The sequence below is a fragment of the Martes martes genome, assembly GCF_963455335.1.
Source record: "Martes martes genome assembly, chromosome: 4".
NCBI lineage: Eukaryota > Metazoa > Chordata > Mammalia > Carnivora > Mustelidae > Martes > Martes martes.
Genome location: NC_137891.1, coordinates 112578407 through 112600844, shown reverse-complemented (window position 1 = coordinate 112600844; position 22438 = coordinate 112578407). Strand labels below are relative to the sequence as shown.

The 22438-nt window shown below is 44.1% G+C and overlaps 1 protein-coding gene across 1 annotated transcript in view; it reads right to left on the bottom strand.

Moving 5' to 3' along the window:
- ABCA4 (ATP binding cassette subfamily A member 4) overlaps positions 1-22438 on the bottom strand; it is a gene marked incomplete at its 5' end in the record, with an annotated part of 123196 nt that overhangs the window by 79519 nt on the left and 21239 nt on the right. Inside the window, 5 exons of the mRNA XM_080802522.1 lie at positions 4599-4796; positions 5474-5590; positions 6240-6379; positions 7407-7647; positions 10146-10235. Coding sequence (XP_080658648.1) covers positions 4599-4796; positions 5474-5590; positions 6240-6379; positions 7407-7647; positions 10146-10235 — 786 coding nt within the window. The remainder of the gene's footprint in view (positions 1-4598; positions 4797-5473; positions 5591-6239; positions 6380-7406; positions 7648-10145; positions 10236-22438) is intronic.

The following is a 22438-nucleotide window of genomic DNA, read 5'->3' as shown; positions in this document are numbered from 1 at the left end:
GTGCAGGAGGCCAAGAGTCTGCTTGCACAGGTTGGAGGCCCACAGCATGCCAGCCCACACAATGTGGAAGACCTGTGAAGCTTCGGGCTAGACTGAGAGTGACTTCACCTTTACAGCAATCAGATGTCATTAAGGAGCTTTAAACAGGAACGTCATGGCGAGATGGGTTTTAGAAAGATCCTGCTGGAGGCAATGTGGGAGCTGAGCAGTAGCAGCAGAGAATGGAGGTCCAGTGACCAGCTAGGAGAGATGGTACAAACTCTGTAAAGAGGTCATACATGGAGAGGAAGAGGAACCAGGGATTTCAGAGATAATTTGGAGGAAGAACTGACAGTTCTTAGATGATGTGTGACACTTGAAATTGGGTTTGTGTGGTTTGTTTCTATTCCATCTGATTGACTTATTGTTCTAGTAGTCTTCCGAGAGACCATTAATATGGCATTATTTAATAACATGCTTAACTCTCCCAATAAAATATGAGCTTCTAGGGGCCAGGGATCACTGGTATTTATTCAGATGTAGATGGTTCAATGCCTGCAAATATATTAATGACCAAATCAGCCAAAATCTTTTTGACTTCCTACTCTAAATCTAGTTATTTCATGAAGAAAAGACCCAGTCAGAATAGTGTGTGTTATTCAGAGTATTACAAAATAATTGTTGTCTTCATCCAACTCATTTTATAATTTATCCAAACAATACATACTGAGCCTCTACTAATGTACCCCTCATATTACAGGAGGAAAGAACTTCCTCATTAGAGCCAGACAGGTCTGGATTCTAATTCTGGATCCCCCACTTATCTGCTGTGCTGTTGGGCAAGTTAGTCTACTTCTTTAAGGCTCCATTTTTAATTCTGTAAAATGAAAACAATTGCACCTATAGGCAGGCAGTTAAGAGGGTTGCATGAGAGGGCACGTAAGCCTCAGATACAAGTCCCTTCCCTTCACCCATGAACCCAGCCCACCCCTCACCTGCTTTCTCCTGCCTCAGTCCCACTCTATGCTTCTGAGAAACTGGAGAGCGATAAAATAAGGTCACTGCATGTGATCCAGTTCATGGCCCTTGAAATAACACTGCTCTTGTGGTATGGACTTCTGCACCCTTTCTACCTCTCCCTTGATTTCTCTCTAACTTCCCAATGCATATCTGGAGCCAATGAATCAACAGAAGAAAGCAGTAGACAGTGCACAAATATCTATATTTCTGATTCAAAAGATATTACCTGAACAGCGGCTTATCTTCCCCCTCCTACATTCTCTTTTCAGTTCAGTACCCCCTTGCTTTCTTCCTCCCTCTGACCCCTGCAAGAGCAGGAAGACCAGAAACCTCATCATAATCATCTGCTGGGCTTCTGCCTCCATCAAAACCCCTCTTCAGAACCCCTGGGGGAGGCCACTGACCTGTGGCCACCATGGCCTTTACTTAGGAGCACTTAGCTCAGTTAATGGGATTGCAAGGCCCTTGGAAGCCTTGGTGGCTGAGGCAGGATATAATTAGCTGCTCATAATCCCTAGAGGGGCACCAGGAACAGCTCAGTGGCTGGGTCTGATTTCACTAATGCCACTGTCCTCCTCCTAACAGTATTTTTGGTTGGTTTGTATTTTGTTAAAAGTTAGTATTAAAGAGCTTACTATATTCCAAGCATTGTTCCAAGTACTTTGCAAGAATTAACTGTTAATTGATGTTAATTCTTACATCAAATCTATTAGCTAGGTACTATTAATATCTCCATTTTACAGATTCAGAAACTGAGGAACAAGTAGCAGAGATTTGAACCCAGGCAGTCTGATTCTAGAAATTGAATTCTTATCCATCTAAGCAGTATATATTAAGTACCTTTTGGGTACTTGGCACTACATGAAACATAAGCTACGTGGAAAAAATCATCCTACAAGAAATGAGACCTTTATGTCACCAAGCAAATGTCAAGTCAAACAAAAGACAAGAGGTGTTCTTTACTACTGACGTACCCAGCAAAAACACTGTGAGAACCACTGAACTCCATTCTGCAAGAGTAAAAGAATACATACCCTCCCATCCACACCCTCTCACAGAGCCCTGCTTATGTTATAACTGCAGCAGGTGGGTGGTGGTGACATGGTCAGGGATGGGGACACATGTAGTAGAGAATGCTTGGAAGAGTGAATGGCTAAACTTATGTTGAAGCAGAAGTGACATGTGAAAGCTGAGTCTCAAAGAACGAATGAATGGAAGCCCAACAGATGGAGAAGGAAAAGTCATTTCAGGATTTTCTGCCTTGTGTTTCTTCTTTTGGGGGAAACAGTCTCCCCCACTTCACAGTAATCCTGCTCAGTCCTGGAGATTCAGATTAAGCTAACGTGGCTTTCCTTACTTCATGGTGGCATATGACCCACACCTCCCTATCATAGTACATGACCCCCCACAGAGACTCAGAGATAGGTAGAGTCAGGCCAATCAGAAAACTGTCCAGGAGTATAGCTTATGCTATGGGAAAGCCACTCCTTCTTTCTGCAGATTTTCTGGGGGTAAAGCTGACTACCGAGGGCTGTGAACAGCTGATACACCACCAAATGGAGAGGGCCTGGCTGAGATCGAAGCCCGGCAGAAGCAAGCACAACCATGAGATAGAAGGGCACAAGGGTCTCATGGTGGCATTTAGTCCTTAGATCCCCTGAATTTCCAGGTTAGATCAACCAATAAACTCTCTTTGTTTAAGCAAAAAAGCTCTAATCACTGGCAGCATTTGCAAAGAGCAAAATCATGAGCAGTTAGGGTATGCCTGAGGGTGGCAAAAGGGCCAGTAGAGCAGAGCAGCAGATGTGTGAGTGAGCGCTGGCTGGGCAGGTGGGCTACAGTGGCTGTGGAAGGCACTTGTGATCCCTTGGGACTGGTTCGGTGAGATTTTAAGCATGAGAGTGATGACTGCAGATACTGCAGATACTCTGCCGTGTTTGAAATGTAGGTCTGGTGGCAGTGTGGAGAAATGCCTGAGCCAACAGATCCTGGACCCTGGAGCCCAGGGAGGAAGCCACTGGAACAGGCTGACAGAGAGACAACAATGCTTCCAGAACTCAGAGAGCCTTAAAAGCAAGAGGTGGAGATGAGACATATTTAGGAGAGAGACAAACCTCAGTGTAATATTATGATTTATAATAAGATATATGTATTTGTCTTTTTCTGTTTCTGGTGGTGCTCCTAAAACACTTTTAATTTCCTAAGTGATGAACAACCTTAAGGTGTGTTTTGTTATGTTGATGAGGTGACTTTTGGACCTCACCTAAGGATGAGGACAGGTTGCTAGAGGAGCCAACTGTGTGATTATAGGGTTGGAGGGGAGAGGTGGGGAGTGGACTGGAAGCTGAGTTCAGTTACTAATGGCCATGATTTACTCAACCATGCCTAAGTAATGAAGTCTTCATGAAAACTCAAAGGCATGCGGTTTGGAGAACTTCCGGTTTGTGAACATGTGGAGATTTGGGAAGAGCGGTGTTCCCAAAGAGGACACAGAGGCTCCACACCCTTTTCTCATCCCTTGCCCTACGTATCTCTCCCATTTGGCTATTCCTGAGTTATATCGTTTCATAATAAACCAGTGATCTAATGAGTAAAATGTTTCTGACTCTTGTGAGCCACTCTAGCAAATTAATTGAATCCAAGAAGGGGTCATGGGAACCTGCCAGCTAAATCTGTGAGCAGAAGTAGGGGGTGGGTGCCAGTGTCATGGGACTGAGCCCTTAACCTAGGGGTTCTGATGCAATCTCCAGGTAGCATCAGCATTGAGTCGAACTGCAGGACACCACGCTGTTGTTGAAGAATCTCTTGATGGTATGTGAAAAACCATCATGTGTTGGAACTGGTGTATAACTGTCCCCAGTGACCAGACATGAAAGAGGCAGTAGGGGGGTCAGAAGGGCAGGTTCTGAATTCAGGCACACCCAGATCTGGATGTATTCTGCTACACAGAACAGCTATGGAATGGGATCTTATTTAACCTCTTTAAGCCTCAGCTTCTGCATCTGTTAAAACAAGAAAGATAACAGCGCACACTTCATGGAGCTCTTGCAAGGATGAAATGAGCTACTGTGTATGAAAGCAGAGCCCAGTGCTTGACACAAAGAAATCCTCAATAAATAATGCTGCTGTGTGGAAGGGGAGGAAGAAAGGTAACTAAGGATGACCCCACAGTCTCTGACTTGATAATTTGGAATAAGGGCTAAGGACAGAGATCAGGGTAGGAAATGCCATAGGAAGACAGGTTCTATGAGGAGGAGAACACAAATCTATTTTGAGCTACACTGAGCATACTACGCCCATAAAAGCTGGGGGTGAGAGTTTCCAGCAAGCAGTGGGACCTGAGAACTTGCGGTTTCTGGCCAATGATGATGGAATCTATGGCAGACAAGAGAGGGTGGAGGACAGACACAACTACTTCACAGGCTACAAGGGAGGGGGACCAGCCCAGGAGGAGTCCGGGAGCCATGGAGGGCGGGTTTGCAGAGATGTGGAAAGGGATCTGTTTTACATGTGGATAAGCCATTAGGGAACAGGATCCTCCTTGTTTGGGAGCTGTGAGAATTCTTGATTCATTAGCAGAGGAAAAGGAGATGCCTCACCTCCAGGTATCTGCTAGCCAGACGCAGGGTGTGATCCGTGATGTTAAATACATCCTTCCAGTTGAGGTTGGCCACATCACTGGCCTGGCTCTCTCGAGGACCCCTATCCAGGAAGTTCAGCATGGCTTCTACAGTGATACCTTCCTCACCAAGCTGACTATTCAAAAAGCCTTTCACTGTTGGGTTCTCCAGAGTGTCCTTGGGAGGAAGCAATACAGTTGTAGTATTTAGAAATACCACAGGATCTCTGGTCTTGTTTTCATGCCATTTCCAACTTTTAATGAAAAGGGGTAGACGTTAAGCCTCCCTAAAAAGTGAGTGGGTTTTATTCCATGATAAGGCATGCCTATCTATAACCCATTTCCCCTGAATACACAGTTCTCTCTAGAAGGAAAATGTAAATGTTGGGGCTGGGGAAGAAGGACAGGGAAAATGGTAATATAGGAAGCTTTCTTTTCTTTTTTTTTTTTTTAAATGTTTTTTGGTTTTTCTCTTTTAATTACCTCTGCTATATAGGACTCTAATCTCCTGGCTTTGCAAAGCTGGAAATGACAACAGACAGACATACTCAACTACTTCTGCAGTTACAGAGCTGGCCACCTGGGGAGATGTCCCTTTGAATCTGAGGCCCTCAAGTGAACTGAAAAAAGCAAGAAACTGCAGGAAGCCATTGATCAGTTTTTACATTTCCCCCAGAATTCAAAGAACATTTCCCACCCAAAATCAGCGACTCCACTTGGTGCCTCCAGAACTAGTGCCTTAGGCCCCTGCTTATTAAATTTTGATCCAACTCCAGGAGACCAACCCTTTACTGAGAAAAGGAAATTTATGGAACTTTCTTGGCTCTTCTCCTCCCCTCCCCCTGCCATCCGTACTCTGATCATGGTCATCTGTGTGCTCTTGTCAAAGAAGTACCAGATCTGGGGGCCTACTTCTTCCCAGGCTTTGACCAACTTCCCAAGGCGCTCCAGCTCTTCAAAAGTTGAGTTGGCCTAAAACCAGACAGAGACAGATAGAGACAAGAACAAGGAGGAAAAACGTGAGAGAGCAGTTTTGATTGTGCCTTCCCTGCTCCTGTCACAAACCCTCAGTGTTTGGGAAAGTCTTTTCAAGGAGTGTCTTTACTTTCTAGTCTACTGGTATTTCCCAGAACAATCTGCTGTTTCCTAACTTTCACACTGCCAGAATCTAGTGTCTTAATATCTCAGAGACACATGTAATACTGATGACGTCATTGTCCCAGAGCCTCATTTAAACCAGATTTGGACACCCTGTAAGGAAATGCTCTTTCTCCCTTCCTGCCTTTGTCTCTTCTGGATAGCCAAGTTTCAGAGAACTGTGAGCCCTTCCATTAGGGATAAAATTCAGGTGCTGGGGAAGAAAACCTTATCTTAGGTTTTGTAGAGAAGGGAGGGCCGAGGCAGGGACAGGGGCGCAAAGCATTCCAATGATGAATGTGGATGGGGGAGGAACCCAAGACTCCATTAAGCACAACACAAACATAGGGCTTGCTACCAGGAGCCTATGAGCCCGTGAGCAGGAGCACGCACGTGCGCATGCGCTAGCACACTCTCTCTCTCCCACTCTCTCATTCTTCTGGGAGGTCCAGGGTAAAAAGGACAAGACCAGCTGGGACCTTACATTCTGCAGTATTCTGCGTGCTGCCGGAGAATCTGGAGTAAAGAGGATTTTTCCCATCAACAAAGGCTTTGCTGCCCTCCAGGCTATTTTGGTGAGAGGGTTTGACTCCAGACTCTGGATCAATGCATTACAAAAGGTAGCTGCCAGGAGAGAAGGGACAGATTTTACAGAAACTCCCCTGTTGCTCAGAGCTAAACATAGTCATTAGTGTGTTTAAATCACATGTCTCATTCAACTCTATGCTGGAGGATTTGACAAATAACCTGAATTAATAGGCTGTACCCACCAATAACAAGCTCATCATTAGTAAGTAACAAAATGCCACAGTGCATCTCAATAAGGGCCTCATCAGAGAAACAAAGAACGGGGCTTGCCCTGTGGTTTATTCTGCTTTAGAAGGAGGCTAAGAAGCCTGCCTGGGATTACTGCAAGGAGCGGATGCCATTCTCACATGAAAGGGACAAGAGGCCAAATAAGGCCTCCCCTTGGAATCTCAGTTTCAGCCTCGATAATTTCCCTTCACATAGCTGCTTAATTTCTTTGTCATGTGGGCTATCTTAGGGCCCAACTACTTTTGGTGCATGCCTTGCTGCCTCTTTTTAATTTTTAACTCAAAGTTCACCTAGTTGTATTTCTTTCCCACCCCACCTTCCTTTACCCCACAGAAGCCTTCCCTCCCCAAATAATAAAAGGTAGGAAAGATGGTTTGCCAAGGACTTACCATTTGGAACGTAACTCAGTACAGAACACAGAGATTTTCACTGCACTGTTTGTAAAAACATCCCACAGCCGTGTTTACTTGCCAGGGTTCTTCTGACCTGAGCTTTGCTTGCAACTCTGGGTTGTCTCCTCATTTATCTTTCTTCCCTTCCTCTAGAACTTAACCCTAGTTCAATCAGATCAGTGAGAAATGTCCCCTCTGTTCCCTTTCCAAGTGGGTCTCAGTTCTTTCCATGGCTCATATCCAGAATTCTTTATGAGCACTGCCCCTTTCCTACAAGGGGAAGTGGACTTTCTGGGAGCAGAAGCCTCTCTGCTCAAGGTCCCTCAACAAGACCAATTTAACTCCAGGACTGGGTTTCCCTGGAAGTGTTAAACCATCAGTGTTAAACCATCAGCTTCACTCACAACAGATGCCGTTTTATATATGTGACCCAGAAAACTTACTTGTTCTTTTGTCATAAGAATAGATAGGATCCTTCCTTGTGGAGTCAATCCCTAGGAAGGCCTTATAGTTATTGTCTTCATACCAGTTGAAGGAGAACACTCGAGAGCCTCCTCCCTCTGGGTAGCCACATAAGAGATCAGACAGGATGCTCATCAGCTGTGTGAAGGTCTCTGGACCACCAGTCTGCATGAGAGACCTGGCCACCCACAGCAAGTCTTGAACACTTGGTCGATGGATGAACTAGAGCAAGGCAAAGACTTCAGGTTATTTTAAGGCAGCTAGAATCATCATCACTCTGATGCCAGAGCTCCAAAGTATGGGGAGACCTCCACATATGCATTTGACTTCCACATTTAAAAGAAAACACACATATTCTCAGTAGTTCTTAATCCAGCTGTGAAATAACCTATTGCCATCTATTCAGGGCCTAAAATGAGCCTAGAATGAGCCTTAAATAAAATCAAAGAGTGAATCCCAACGTATTTTAATATCTTCCTTGTAGTCCCCTTTATCTGAATTCCTTGGGAATGTGTCCTTGGACAAATGTAGGGAGTATTTCTTTATAAGCCAGTTCCTGGGTTCTGTTACCCCATCAAGATGGGAATACTGGGAAAAAAATGGGAAATGAAATGATGGAGGAATGGCTCTGCCCTAGAAAAGCAAGTTCACAGCAAATTTCTTTGGCCAAGTCGTTTAGAATTTAGTTTCTTATATTTAGAGAATTATCTTTTTATTAGCTTAATTTTACCAAATGTGAGTTCTTCCATTTCCTTGAAATGTGTGGTTTGTGGTTCCTCTGTGTGTGTGAGTGTGTGTTTGTGTGTGTTAAGATCCAAGCAAATACAGGACAGATGAAGTCTCCATTCTTGGAAGAACGCTTTATTTTTTAATTTTAATTTTTTAAAAAAGATTTTATTTATTTATTGGAGAGAGAGAAACAGAGATAGCAAGAGAATAGCAGCACCAGGGAGGAGAGGGAGAAGCAGGCTCCCCAAGGTAGGGTTTGATCCCAGGACCCTGGGATCTTGACCTGAGCCAAAAGCATCTGAGCCACTCAGGCAAAGAACTCTTTAAATTCTGCACCAGACTAAGAAGAGGCTGGTGGTCTTCTCTCCATATGAGTACCCGTGGCCCTTGCTGGACTCATCCTTTGAAGGCAGATCTGTAATGCTGAGAACTAAGTTGAGGACTGCCAGAGTCACCAGGGTCTCAGCACCCACATGTCATCTGGCTTTCCTTTAGGGGAATATGCAAAATAAAAACAGTCCCACTTTAATTCCTCAAACACACTTATTAGTAATTTTCAAAGGCACTTGGGAATTTTAAAAAGCATTAGGAGTCAGTCAGGTGAGACTGAAAACAGTTCCCCTACTTCAATAAGTGATGTTTACCTGTCATCCCTGTCTTTGTCCACATGCCAACACTTGCCCTCTGAAACTCTTGAGTACTGTGTAGGATCCACACTGTGAGTCATGCCTATAATCACAGTCTAGGCTTCAATAATAAACTTGGAATCTCAAATTGCTTTGACAACAGTAGGTCTTATGACAGTCTTGTAAGGGGTTATTATCATTATTATGTTGTTCATTTAAGCAAAGCACTTGGAGATGAAGGGGCTGTTCTGGGGTCAAATGGTCTAGTATCAGTTAATATAAATGGAGCCATCTGCTACAACCTAGTTCACAAACGCTTACACTTGCTATCTAGCCAGGCAAGAAACATTTTGGAACTCCCACATAGACAGAGGAGTGTTGATATGCTTTGGGGACTTTTTTCACATTCTCTATCATTTTCAACTCTATTATACTGATAAGAATTTCTTAAATGCTCATGAAGAAAAGAATGTTAAACAGAGACTCCCACTAGAGCAGGTGGCCATCAGTACAATGGGCCCTTCTCTAACTTCCCTGCACAGCAGCACTTACACTCTGCCCAGGCTGAACTTAGTTTTATGAACACAGATTCCACAACGCAATTTTCAAGATTGGCTAAGCCCAAATCAGCTGATTTGGAGGGGAGAATGTTTGGGGAAAATTATGCTTCACCTTTTGTCTCCCTTTCATAATACACATCACACTTAAAGATAATTGTTTCTTTCACATTACTCTTCCCCATTAGATTGTATGTTTCACTAGGGAAGTGGCCATACCGGCCTCTTCATCATTACGCCCCCAGCACCTCTTATCTACGAGTGGAGAATCAATTTCTATACAGGCAAAGGCTTGTGCAACCAGATGTTAACTGAAACATGCACATCCTTCACAAAACAACACAAAAATGTCAGGATGTGTGTGTGTGTGTGTGTGGTGGGTCGAGTCAATATATTTAAGACACTTTAAAATGATGCCTGTAAGCATCTTGTAAGTGAATGCTATTGCTCTTAGCAATATAGATTTAGGTGGATTGTAAGAGCATAATAGGATGGGCCACTTCAATACTGGAAAGACCTCAATTCAGTATAAGTCCACTCATACTCTGCCACACAAGACATGGTGGCATTTCTTCCTAGGCGTGAAATCAGAAGGATGGTTCCTTTCCTTTTGCCTCCAACCCAGGAGCACAGATAATTCAGGGTATGAACAGGTGCTTTGAAACTGCTAGACAGAAAGTTCAAATGTATTTCTCCTTGAACAGGTCCAAGGTACAATTAAATCGTTTGACATAGAAAGTGTGGTAAAATGGTGGAAAGATATTATCATTATATATTACATTATCATTGGTATCATTTGGCCACTTACCTCTTGAATTCTTGGCGACATATCAGAAAATATTCTTCCCCAGGATCTCAGATTGATACCTTGAGAACTGCTGTCTAAAAGTGTAGGAAGCTGTAATTGATAGGGAAAAAATATAAAATGTACATGTGTGTATACACATACATGTATTAAGTTATACATATACACATGGGAGCTATCTGATATCCTTTATGCTTGAAAAAACATTACCTCCTTTTTTTTCTGATCACAGGATCTCTTCTGCTAGATTACTTTCAAAAACAGACTGTTTTATCTAATTGAGAAAATTAAAGGCTCTTATTCCAAGTCTGATTCCAGGCTCAGCTCCCTGCTGAGCTAGTCAATCACAAATAATTTCACAGTGATATCAAATATGCCAAAGTGATTCTGATTGTTGCTTTAGCAACACCAAACGAGCCTCCTGGAGGAAGGAAACCAACGCAGCTGCTGGACTGTAAAGGAAGGCTGTGTGTTGTGTGGTGAGGTGCCCATCTTGGCACCTTGGGCTCCGCAGACATACTCAGGCTTCCTCACCGTTCACATCTTTGCTCCGCTGAGGCTTTTTCAGGTAGGTTGTGGCTCTTCCTCTGTTCAACACTACTTTCTTATATGGAAGATTTGGTTAGTTATATCATCTTTCTTTTGAAGCTGCTTCTGGCAGCTTTGAAGAGAGGTTTCTTGCAGATTATCCAGTTGACAGCAGTGTTCTGCTGACCCCAGGCCCTTGAGACAATACAGAACTATTCAAGCACTTCCCACCTACACAGGGAACGTGGAAGCCCACAGGTTTGCTGGTTGCAAACCTGAGCCCAATGTGAACAACTTGTTTTCTGGAAACCAAGTTCAAGTCCTTAATGAATGACTTCATTCTTGATAGTTTCAAAACTGATTGACTCACTGATCCTCCATCTTTTAGGGCAGAATTCTAAGTTTTAAGATAGTGGTTTTCAAACTCAAGTGTGCATCTTGAGTATGTCTGCAAGGGCTCTGCATTTTTCACAAGATTGATGTGTAATTCTGACTCAAGGATTGTGGACCACAACCCACAAGCCACAAGCCTCAGCTTTCTATTTGCCAGGGTGGTTCTCCTAAATGATGGGTGGGCTTACCAGGCTGCAGCCCAGCTGAGAAGCGGGTGGAGTTAGGTTTTGAACAGTCCAGCCTCCCATTTCTAGCAGTGGTCCTGCCCTCCCTTCTCCCTGCTGTAGGGGCAGGGGCTCTCGCAGTCTCTCTGGCCCTGATACTGAAGAATGAATACAGGAACACTTCACGGAACGTCAGCATTTCTGGTTCATTTCCTAACTGTTAAAACGAAAGGCTTTGTTATGAGGGCCACAAAGCAGATGGGAGAATAATTTGCCAGAGGAAGTAGCAGCAAAACCACCCTTGCAACTACACCATTGAGAAGCATCTTCTCTTCTTAACCTTCACACTGGCCCTAGACATTGGTCTTCCCAGGATTTCTTTTCAAACTCCTTGGAAATAGTTTCAGGGAATGCTGGGCAAAGCACTTTAATTCCTTCTTTAATTCCATGAGAGGGTGGGGCTGAGAACATAGGTAGGGAGGAAGCCAGCAGGTAGAAATGTGTGCCAGTGGCAAGTTATCACCAACTCCTGTGATTCACCTCCTGACTACTCCAATAAGATCTAGTAGAGATGAAAGGAGATCTAAGAGATACAGCAATAAAATGCCATGTGTGGACTTTATTTTGATCTGAACAAATCGGCTGTAACAATCAGAGGAAAGTGAACATGGCTGGGTATTAGATAATATTAAGGAATTATTGTTAATTTTGTTGGGTGTGATGGCAGAATTGTGGTTTTGCTAAAACACGCAAGTTTTACATAAGAAAGTATGTAAGGGTGAAAGAATATATTGTCTGTGATTTGCTTTAAAAGATTTTAGGGAGGGGCGCCTGGGTGGCTCAGTGGGTTAGAGCCTCTGCCTTCGGCTCGGGTCATGATCCCAGGGTCCTGAGATCGGGCCCCACGTCGGGCCCTCTGCTCGGTGGGGAGCCTGTTTCCTCCTCCTCTCTCTCTCTGTCTCCCTCTCTGCCTACTTGTGATTTCTGTCAAATAAATAAATAAAATCTTAAAAAAAAAAGATTTTAGGGAAAAAAAGTGAGGGGCATATTAAACAATAATGGCCAAATGTTGAAAACAGCTGACTGTGTGATGGATCCATGGGAGTTCATTACATTATTCTCTCTTTTATACTTATATCTGTAATAGAAAAATTTAAAAATAAAAAAGAGGTTTTTTACGTGTAAGAATAAATAAATAGCTGAATGAATGAATACTAAATAAATACTCTCTCCTCTCTTTTTTCTCTTCCTCACTAGGACTGCCTTTGCTCATGCTCTCCTTGCCTCTCTCCCAGAACATTTTCATCAGAATAACATTCTTGCTGGTCCCTTGTCTCTAGATTTCTCCGTTCCAATGCACTCCCCACACTGTAGCCTGAGTTACCTAACAGACCAATCTAACATGTCACCTCTCCTGCTCAAAGATCTTACATGGCTCTCTACTGCCTCCAGAAGAGAAGGTCAGTACCAGCACTGGACATACATGATTTCACCTCTAACCTTTTCTGTTGCTTCTCTTCCATCAGGCTGGACTTCCTTCTACATTTCCTAATATGTATGTCTATCTAATTTTGCTAATAATGCCTGACTGAAAAATGACATTTCTCTGCCTCTGTTGTACATGGGATGGTAATATCACAAAATCCTGACTAATAAGATATCAGGAGAAGTCACACAGTGGGGATTTGGGAGAAGGCCTATTAAAGGAGGACCCTCTGCCTGCCGGGAACATTGATGTGCTGGAGGAGGTAGAGCAGACATCTCAGGATCACCAGATATCAACCACATGCTAGGGACGAGTGATGGAAAAGAAGAGGAGCCTGGGTTCTTGAGAAAATCTGTGGAGCCTCCACACCACTCCTGAATGACCCACCACAGGACTTGGCTTTGGGAGGAATAGGAAAGCCATTCTTTTTCAGCATTCTGTTGCAGCCAATTATAGTTTCTAAATGACATAATTAACACTTGACAAATATGTAAAGACTGTCCGCTGTGTGCCAGTGGCTGGGGGGCATAGCAATGATGAAAACAAAGTCCTCCCTTTATGAAGTTTACCGTCAAGAGTCTCACCGATGTATCGTCAGCTTTCCCTTCACCATTATCACATATATGTGTTCAAGATCCTCCCATGTGAAATAAAGAATTACTTCTGATGCCTTATTCCCCTGCAGCTGCAGTCTAGCTGCCTTCCTCCACCCTTTATTCCCACACTTCTTGGAAGAGCAGTCCATGTGCAGTGACTTCAATTTCTCACCAACATCCCCGTCTTCCACACTCACAGCTCCATGGAGACACTTTAGCATTCTAGTGAAATTCCCAGTTTCCTCCTAGTTTTTAAGTCTAATGGATACTTTTGGTGCTTGTCTTTTCAGATCTCTCTGCTTCTCTCAACACTTTTGATTATGTCCTTCCCACCCCTTGATTTTGGTGACACTGCTCTTGTCTGGTTTGCTCTGATCCTTCTCAGCTTTTCGCATGAGCTCTTCTGCCTCCACCTTCTCCTTCAGCGCTGAGGTTCCTGAGGGGCTCCATGGCCTTGTTCCTCTCACTCTTTATACTCTGCCTGGATAGTCTCAATTCCTTTATCACTTAATCTGCTACCTTTTTGGTGACTTCTAAATCTATCTCTAACCCCCTGTGTCAGCTGGACCTTTGCCTGGTCCAGCTCATCCTAAACTGATCACGTCACCTTTCCCAAACCAGTTTCTGTCCTGTGCACACTTCTCCCGCTGCGGCATCACCTTCTCCCCTGTCACCAAAGCTAAAAGTCTGAAAGTCATCACTGATTCTTCCCCATCCCTATCCCCTTGGCAAAATCCCCAGCCTGGAGACCTAGGAACTGGTTCTGGATCTGAGTGTGGGGCAGGATGAGCCCCCTTTCCGCAAAGAGGGTAGCCAAGGGGTATCTGAAAAACTGGAGGAAGCTGGAATCAGGACTGGAGTCCTAAGAGCTGTGCAGAGAAAAAAATCACCAGGTCCTACATAATGGGAAGGGACCTAAGAGGCGCTAGAAACGCAGAGCATGGAAAATAAAGACATGTCACATTCATGTGTCCAGAGAGATTGGACATCAGTTAGTCACCAGCTCCAATTGCTTTTAATTACTTCCCTTTCTTTGTGAGTTTGTTGTCTGTTTTCCTCACATGGTGTTGAGCTGGAGATGATCTGTGACTGTGTTCTGACTAAGTGGGCATCTTCTCTCCATCTCCTTTCCTTTACCTCCATAGCTTTTAGGCACATGCTGGTCTTAAAACTCTGTCCTGCATCAGATTCAACACACTGAAAAGCACCTGTGTCTCTGTCATATCTATATGTACTTATATCTACATATCAATATAGATAGATGTCTATGTATTTTTAAGGGCTTCTAATTTTGCTTTTGAAATTATTTGGCTTTGAGTAACTCATTTAATGAATGATCTGATTTCTCCGTAATCACTGTAAATACTTAGGAATGTTTGCAAAGTGGGAAAACCTGAACTATAAACTAGTTTTTTGAATTTCAAATTTTATGAACACTAAATTTAACAATAAAGTTGAACAATGTTACCTTCCTAAAACATTCAATGTAATGTTTATTGATTTCAGTTTTAAAGATTTTCTTTGTATTTCAGAGCCATAATTTTTTAAATTTTCAGGTCTCAAACATTCTTGTAGGCCTCTGCAAAGCTACTACACCCATTACTTTAGAGCCAAATAAATAAAACGGCCAACTCACCCCATTCCACTTCATCCTCATCACCACCCCTAGAGGCCAGAGTCAACTCATCCAAAACTACCTCAGCTTCTCCAGAAAGCCTTCCTTCCCTCACTCCATGCTCTTCTTGCCTGCCTTCCCCATGAGTTAGGTGCTCCTCCTGGCCCCTACTAGAATTCTTAGTGCATCCATTTATCACTTTTGTATTGGTTTGCTATGATTTTCTGTCTTTCCACTCTATTGTAAACTCAGTAAGCATAAAGACGGGCTTTATTTTGTTTTATGTCTTCAGGGCATGGTACAAAGTAGATGCTCAATAAGTATGTTATATTAATTAATGAGTAACTTAACTAAAATCTAGTAGGAAAAAGACAGAGCCTATTGAGGTTTTAGGTCCCATGAGGTATGTCTCTACAGCCATGTGCTTGGTACCATAGTTGCAATTCTTTTCCTGGCTTTTTCTGGTGGAGATAGTAAATGATGAGGGTCTTGGATTCACATCTCTGTTACCACTTATATCTCAGAACAGTGCCTGGCCTGACTAGGGACCCCTCCATATACATCTGGCCACCAACCATCTGACAGATGTTGCCATAAATTATAAAATAACTTTCCCAGGGCTCTCCTCTTCCTTTAGTTCCTTCCTCCATTATCTATTCAAATTCACATGGATTGTTCCTGCCAAAAGAACCGGAAGAAACTCTAAGTTTATTTGAATGGAAATGTAAAAACATTTCTGGAAAAAAGGTCATAGACGAAAATGGCAAGTATCACCTCTCTCTCTCTCTCTCTCTCACACACACACACCAGTGCTTCCTATGCCAACAAATTCTCTTGATTTCCTGAATAACAAGTAACCCTTCCATGTCACAACTGGACTGAGCCCTGTCAACCCAATTTAAAGGTCTGATTAGGCCTCTGAAGAAAGACTGGATATATAAATAAGGCCATGGGAAGGGTGTGTCTCTATCATTTCCCATCAGCCATGGTTGGTCTTTGGGGGCAGGGGAGTCCCTGGGCCTTGATCTATACTCAAAGAAACGGACTGAAGGCCATAGCTGGCAATGAAGAAGATTCTAACTATACTAGATCTCCGTTTGGGTTCTCAAGGAACAAGAAATATATCTGTCCTATGGGACTATGTAATGTTTTTTTCTTAGGGCAGAATAAAGCATGTTAGCTACAAAAAAAATCTTGTTTGAGCAATATTTGATGATGCTCTAGACCCAATAGATTAATCAAACATATGCCATTCTGCCAGCACACAAAAGAATGTTTTGTGAGTTGAAATTTTTGTGTTTTACTTTCTCTGATTCAAGAAGACCATCCAGAAAACAGTATTATTTCTAAGCTGAGGATGTACCTAACACAAGGATAAATGGGTAGCCTTTGGTTAAAAGTGTGTGTACATGGATGACATGGCCGTTGTGAGCTGATGGAAGGATGAACTACTGTCTTAAAAGCACCCAAACCAAGTTGAAAATTAGACGATGCTGTGGACAGACAGTACAGGCTTGCCGTGTTCAGTCCTGGGCCGCTGCTACAGGAAATCCAGATTTATCCAGGAGGGAAGTTGTTGCTAGGCAACTGGGAGAATGTGGATTTGAAGTATGTTTGTTGCAACCTGACAGTTGTTAAGCATCAGATGAAAAGAGAGGAAGCCCGGCTTCAGTGGTGAGGGGGCAACCAGGAGGGGACACCCTGAGTACCAGGAAATGCGTCATGAATGGAGAATTCAGACTAAATCACTTGGATTGGGGGAAATGCCAAGCTGTCTCTACCAGGAGAGGTCACAGAGACATGTCGTCTCCCAGGACTGAAGGGGACAGAGCATCTGGATGAGAGGGTGGGCTCTGGAGTATGTGAACAGACAAGTGATGGGACTTTCTTTGGCTCAAAAGAAACTAGGCCTTTTTTTTTTCTCTGCTGTGACTTCAGTCCTGATATTTGTGGTTGATGAAAGCAGAACAGAGTTTGGAATCTAGGGGCAGCCAAAAGGTCAATGCATGAGACAGAACTCATGCTAGTCTGAGGGGTCTGAGAAAGAAGAACATCCCACCTAAGTGTTTGAGAAGAACATTTCCAGGAGTGTAGCAATGACAAGGGAACAATGGGGCCTCTGCAAAGCAGCTGCATTCTTGCTTTGGTAAGAGCAAAAATGCTTTTTGTTTCCAAGTGCTTTTCCATCTCTTCTCTAATGTGAATTTCTGCTATCATCTTCTGAGACAGGTAGCATAGATCTTGCTAACTTGATTTTACAGATGGGGAGTATAGCAAGTAAAGCAAGTAAGCAAGGGTCACTTAAATGACAGCAAGTTAGAGGCCAACACAGAGCCAGAACCCAGTGTCCTGACCACCAGATTTCTGTATGCTCCAACGGGCTGCCCAGCTGGTCCTCTCACCATTGGGTTCCATGCTCATGGGGAGAAGCTGATTACTTCATAAGTGGAGTTAAGGGAGAATCAGTGGCTATCCTGAGTGAGAGACTTTAGGAAAGAGTATATATTAATGGTAGGCAGGAAAGAGATTTTAATACAAAAGTTCTTAACTGGGGCCTGGCTTCAGAGGCTCCATGAGCCCCTACACTTTGTATGTTTGTGTAAACTTATATTTCTTTAGAGAAAAGGTTTAGAGTTGTTATCAGATTCTCAAAGGTAATCCTAATTCATAAAAAGATGAAGAAGTACTGTTCTTACAAACTATCAGAGACCAAATCCTTCTCAAAACCAGTTCACCCTGGAGAGAACCCCATCCACAAAACATTGGTTATCAACCTTTTATCAGCTAAATAAAGGCCAGGACCCAGGAACCATTATTGAAACAGCAGCCTTCACAGGGGTCTTTTCCTGTCTGAAGTCATTTTAATTTTGCTTCTCCATATTTTTTCTTTTTAAATTCATAAAAACAACACCTAATCTATCATGAAATAAGCTGTGGCCTCCTGTGTGTCTGGAGCCCAGAAGAGATCAAAGCAGGCCAATGACAATCAGGCCTACAGGTCTAAGGCCCATTTAATGTATATTAATATTTCTCTTTCCTATTTCCTTTTTATTTTTTCTTTACTGAAATTCATTCGCCCAGGGAAGATTTTGATTAAAACAGACACAAAGTTTCATAGATATAAGCAGAATAAATACTAATGCTCTATATCAAATATACTTGTTGTGGACTTCCTAATTTTCAAAAAAACAAAAAACCTATCTTTCTTTTTCTTTTTTTTTTTTAAAGATTTTACTTATTTGACAGACAGAGATCACAAGTAGGCAGAGAGGCAGGCAGAGAGAGAGGAGGAAGCAGGCCCCCTGCTGAGCAGAGAGCCTGACTCGGGGCTCCATCCCAGGACCCTGAGATCATGACCTGAGCCAAAGGCAGAGGCCCCAACCCACTGAGCCACCCAGGCGCCCCAAAAAACCTATCTTCTGACTTAATTTTATTTTCCACTCAACAGCCCTGCTGCCCCCACCCCCACCCCTCACCTCACACTGCTGGCACTGGGTATCCCTCTTTTCCTTCTTCCCTCTCAAAACCCTCACACAGAAGTGGGAGAAAGTTGACAACCCAAAGATTCAGAATCAGAAGGGAGAGGAGATCATGAGGTTCAGCTATTAATGGGACCTCATTATAAATTCCTGGAGATGTGGGGCTTTTCCAGAGAATTATGACATGGCAATATTATCCGAAAATTGAAATGGGTAAGTTGAATTTAACAAACTGCAATGAAAGATCCCAGAGAAGAGAAACCATGGCCAGATCACCCTGGGCAGCAAGCAGTCCACCCACATTTATTCCCAACAATTCAGCAATTTAGGGAGCAGAGCCAAGAACAAAGCAGGACATTGAAAGGCACATGTAGTCAGTGCCCCCAAGACTGGGTCCTGTGGCCCCTCCCAAATCAATGTTCAGCCACCCTACAGTCAGAGAGACACAGATGAAATGAAGTCCGAAAAGTAAAAACTGCGACAGAACAGTGGTTGAGGGCAAGTAAAGAAAACTGAATCATGCCACACTGGAAGCGATTGTAAAGGGGGGAAACCGGGGGCCAAAATGCCGGTGAGGCCAAATTTCCTCTATCAACATCCACTGAGAAGGGGGAAGGGAGGGAAACTCAGATTTCCCAGCAGTGTGGCAGGTCTTGGCACAGCCTCCGTTCCCCTGCCGAACTTCCACAAATAAACATTCAGAGCAGAAGGGACAGATTTGCTTCTCAGCAAGATTTCAAAGCTGTGCTCCAGAGTCAGAGAGAAAACAGGAAGGACCACAGAGGGAGGAGGGGGAGGGGGCGGGGCCTTCGTGCCCTGGGCCAAATCAGATGGGAAACATCCCAACCCCTCACCCGAAACTGACATACCATTTTTACGAGGTGTGAAATGTTTCAGGTAGTGTTGGCTGGCATGATACATGATACCGATACCGTGGGCCCCCGGGCTGCGCTGCGGGTTTTCCAGCTGGGGGCGTCAAGTCCGAGGGAACCACAGGTGAAGGCAAGCTCAGCCACGCCGACCAAGAGTTCGTACAGCCCCTCAGAGAAAAAGCCAGGCACCTGACAGCCCACCTAGAAACCCCCTGCCCCCTCACCCCCGCCCGCATCTAGTGCGCGTGCGCGGCTGCGTGCCTGTGCGCATGCCCCAGCAGGCACGTGCGCTGGGTGTGCGTGAGTGTATGTATGGGGACGGGTGGGGTGGAGTGAGGCCAAGGGGACTGTGCTGGGATTATTTGAGGATGAGAACACTGGCTTCTGATCTCCATGGGGCCGAGGGAAAACACAGCTGGCCCCAGGTGGTGCTAACAGCCAAACCCTCCTCTGGGATCCCCTCAGCTCTGAGGGCCAGGTTTAGAGGTTGTACTCCCACCCACCTGGGACCCAGCTCCTTCCACAGCGGGACCCAGGGCCATCACCCCAGCTTACTGACATTGCCCCTTTTTGTTAATGAGTACTGCCCTGGCATTTAATAAAACCTTATTTGCACACTGGTATACATGCATATGAGAAACAGTCCAGGAGAACAGAAGACACCGCATTCCGCGGTACTGGAGCTAAGCGTGGCTGCCCGCCAACCAGCTGCAATAACAGTCTCGTCCAGAGGGGCCCCCGCCCCTGGCCTCTGAGCTGCCGCTGTTTCCCCGATGTCCCTCTCAATGTCCCTCTCCCAGGGTCTGAGGATCTTCCGTGAGCCTTTCTGTGTGCCTCAGGGTTGTTCTGAAAATGCGGATAAGATGGGTACAGGAGTGATAAAAGCAAAATCCTGTCTTCATGCCTGCAGTTTCTTTTGGGTTTCCTTATTAGTAATTTTTTTAAAAAATGTTTAGCCACTCTGTCAACTTGTCAAATGAAGAAGCACATTTGAAGGGCACCAGAAAGGGTGGCCATCTTCTTTGCTTGTGCTCCATGTATCCTGTCTTTGTCTGGTCTTTCCCCACAGAGACGAGCAGGAGCAAGAAGAGGGTAGGTAGCAGTAGTCCTGCTGGGTTTTCCCCTCCAGGCTATCTCTGGGGCTACACACTCTTTGTTAAGAGAATGGCAGGGAGGATGGGTCCACAGCACCTTGGTCTCATGGGTGATCAAATGAAAGTGCTTTGAGGTCTTGGTGGCATTTGGGATATTATTATTTTGCTTGGTATATGGAAACTGAGACTGTAAATCAACCTCCTATGTTCTAGGTCAGTGATTCTCAACCTGGGAACCAAACTCCTATGTTCTAGGTCAGTGAATCCAACCCGGCTGGACATTAGAATGATCTGGGAAGCTTTTACAAAACACTAAAGGCCCATGGAATCAAGATGTCTGGGGTTGGGGACAGGCATTGGTAGTTTTTGAAAGCTCTTTAGGTGGTTCAGTGTGCAGCCAGGCTGGGAACCACTGCTCCAGCACACAAATGTTATCGGTGTTGGGTGTTTCTAACACGAACTGCCATGACATGGCCTTTTTGCTTTTCTCAAGCTAAGAGTTCAGTGAAGGTGGTAGGGTCATGGTTGGAGCCTCAGTCTCAGCTCAGGTTTGAGGGCATGAACTCATGAACAGTGAGCAAGCACATGGGGTGTGTCTCAGGTCAGTAAGGGCCACCAGCCGAAGTTCTCTGGTTCCTGAACTCTAGCACTTGTAGAAGGAAAGATTTTCTGGTCTTTCTTCTGTGATAAGCATTCTGAAGCCAGTGATCTGAGCTTGGTTCCAGCCCTTCATGGAAAGTTTTGCCCAGGTCTCCCTTGATCCTGCTACAGCCAGAACTGTCTTCCCAGTATGGCTGGCCATGCTCCAAGGCTACATTTTCCGGCACCAGCAGCTGAGGCACTTCAAAAAGAGATGCGTAACCCTGCCTTTTTTCTATTGCCCAGGTGATTGCATGACCCTGGGTACCCAGGGACATTAACACCTCTGCAAACACAGGTACTGGTCCCTGGCTTTGCTGCTGTTCAGCAGCCCAGCATAAGGGACCTTTATTACCTTACTCACGCTTATGATTCTGAAAACAAACCAAGCAGTACGTATAAAATTGACTTCCTTTTGGAATTTTGGACAGAGATGTTTGAACCACAGGCCTTTTTATTCTCCCTACATCTGGGGTCCTGGGCTCTCATGGGTGATGGCTTACGTAAGTACTAACTCCTCTTGCCATTCTGGAGACCCACCCTGATGAACTGGGAACGTTGGGGAGGAATGTTCCGAGGGCAAGTCACGTTTTGAAAGGAATCAAGTGTGGACTCTGCCAGAAACTGAGGGCTCTTGTTTTAGTTTTGTTGTTGTTTTTAAAAGCCTTCAACTTTCTTTTTAAGATGAGCTGAGAGTGGGTTTTCTGGGACTTGAGAGAGCAACCATAAAAAGGCAAAACACAAATTCCTGAACCAAGTTCTCATGATTGACATACCCTATAACAGTTTCAGAAATTAAAATGGCACAAGAAAAAAACAATTGGATCCTAGAAACATTTTATAATTATAGAAACAATATGTATATTTTTACATATGTCATTTTCTCTGAAGGATTTTAGTTTTGAGTGTTTCTGAAAACGTGGCCTACAATGACCTCCACTGGAACCACCTAAGGTTAACAGGGCAGATGCTGGGCCCAGCCCAGACCTTCTGAATTGGTCTCCAGAGATGGCAATTTGGAATTTGCCTCTTTTATCAGCTTCTCTTGTGATGCTCATACACTCTGAAGCGTTAAGAACTGCTATTGTTCACCTCCTTTTTATAATAATCTCTCACCCATCTAGCAAAAGAGGAAGTATTATCAGGTCCCAAGAAGTGTATCTAAGATGCAGTTCTAGAACACAGGGTTGAATTAGATGAGGGCATTCCAACTTTTTGAAACTATGAAATTTTCTGTTATTCTTTTCTACCCGGAAACAGCAACCTCTGTGGTCAAGACCAGACCCAGAGTGTGAAGCTCTAATGTATTGAAATTTATTTAATGACTGCATCTATTTTTTTTTTTCATGTCTCTTTTCCTGCCATTCTCTAAAGTATTGTATTTGTTACATAGATGAGCGATGGGGCCAGCAAAGGTCAACTGTCTTAGA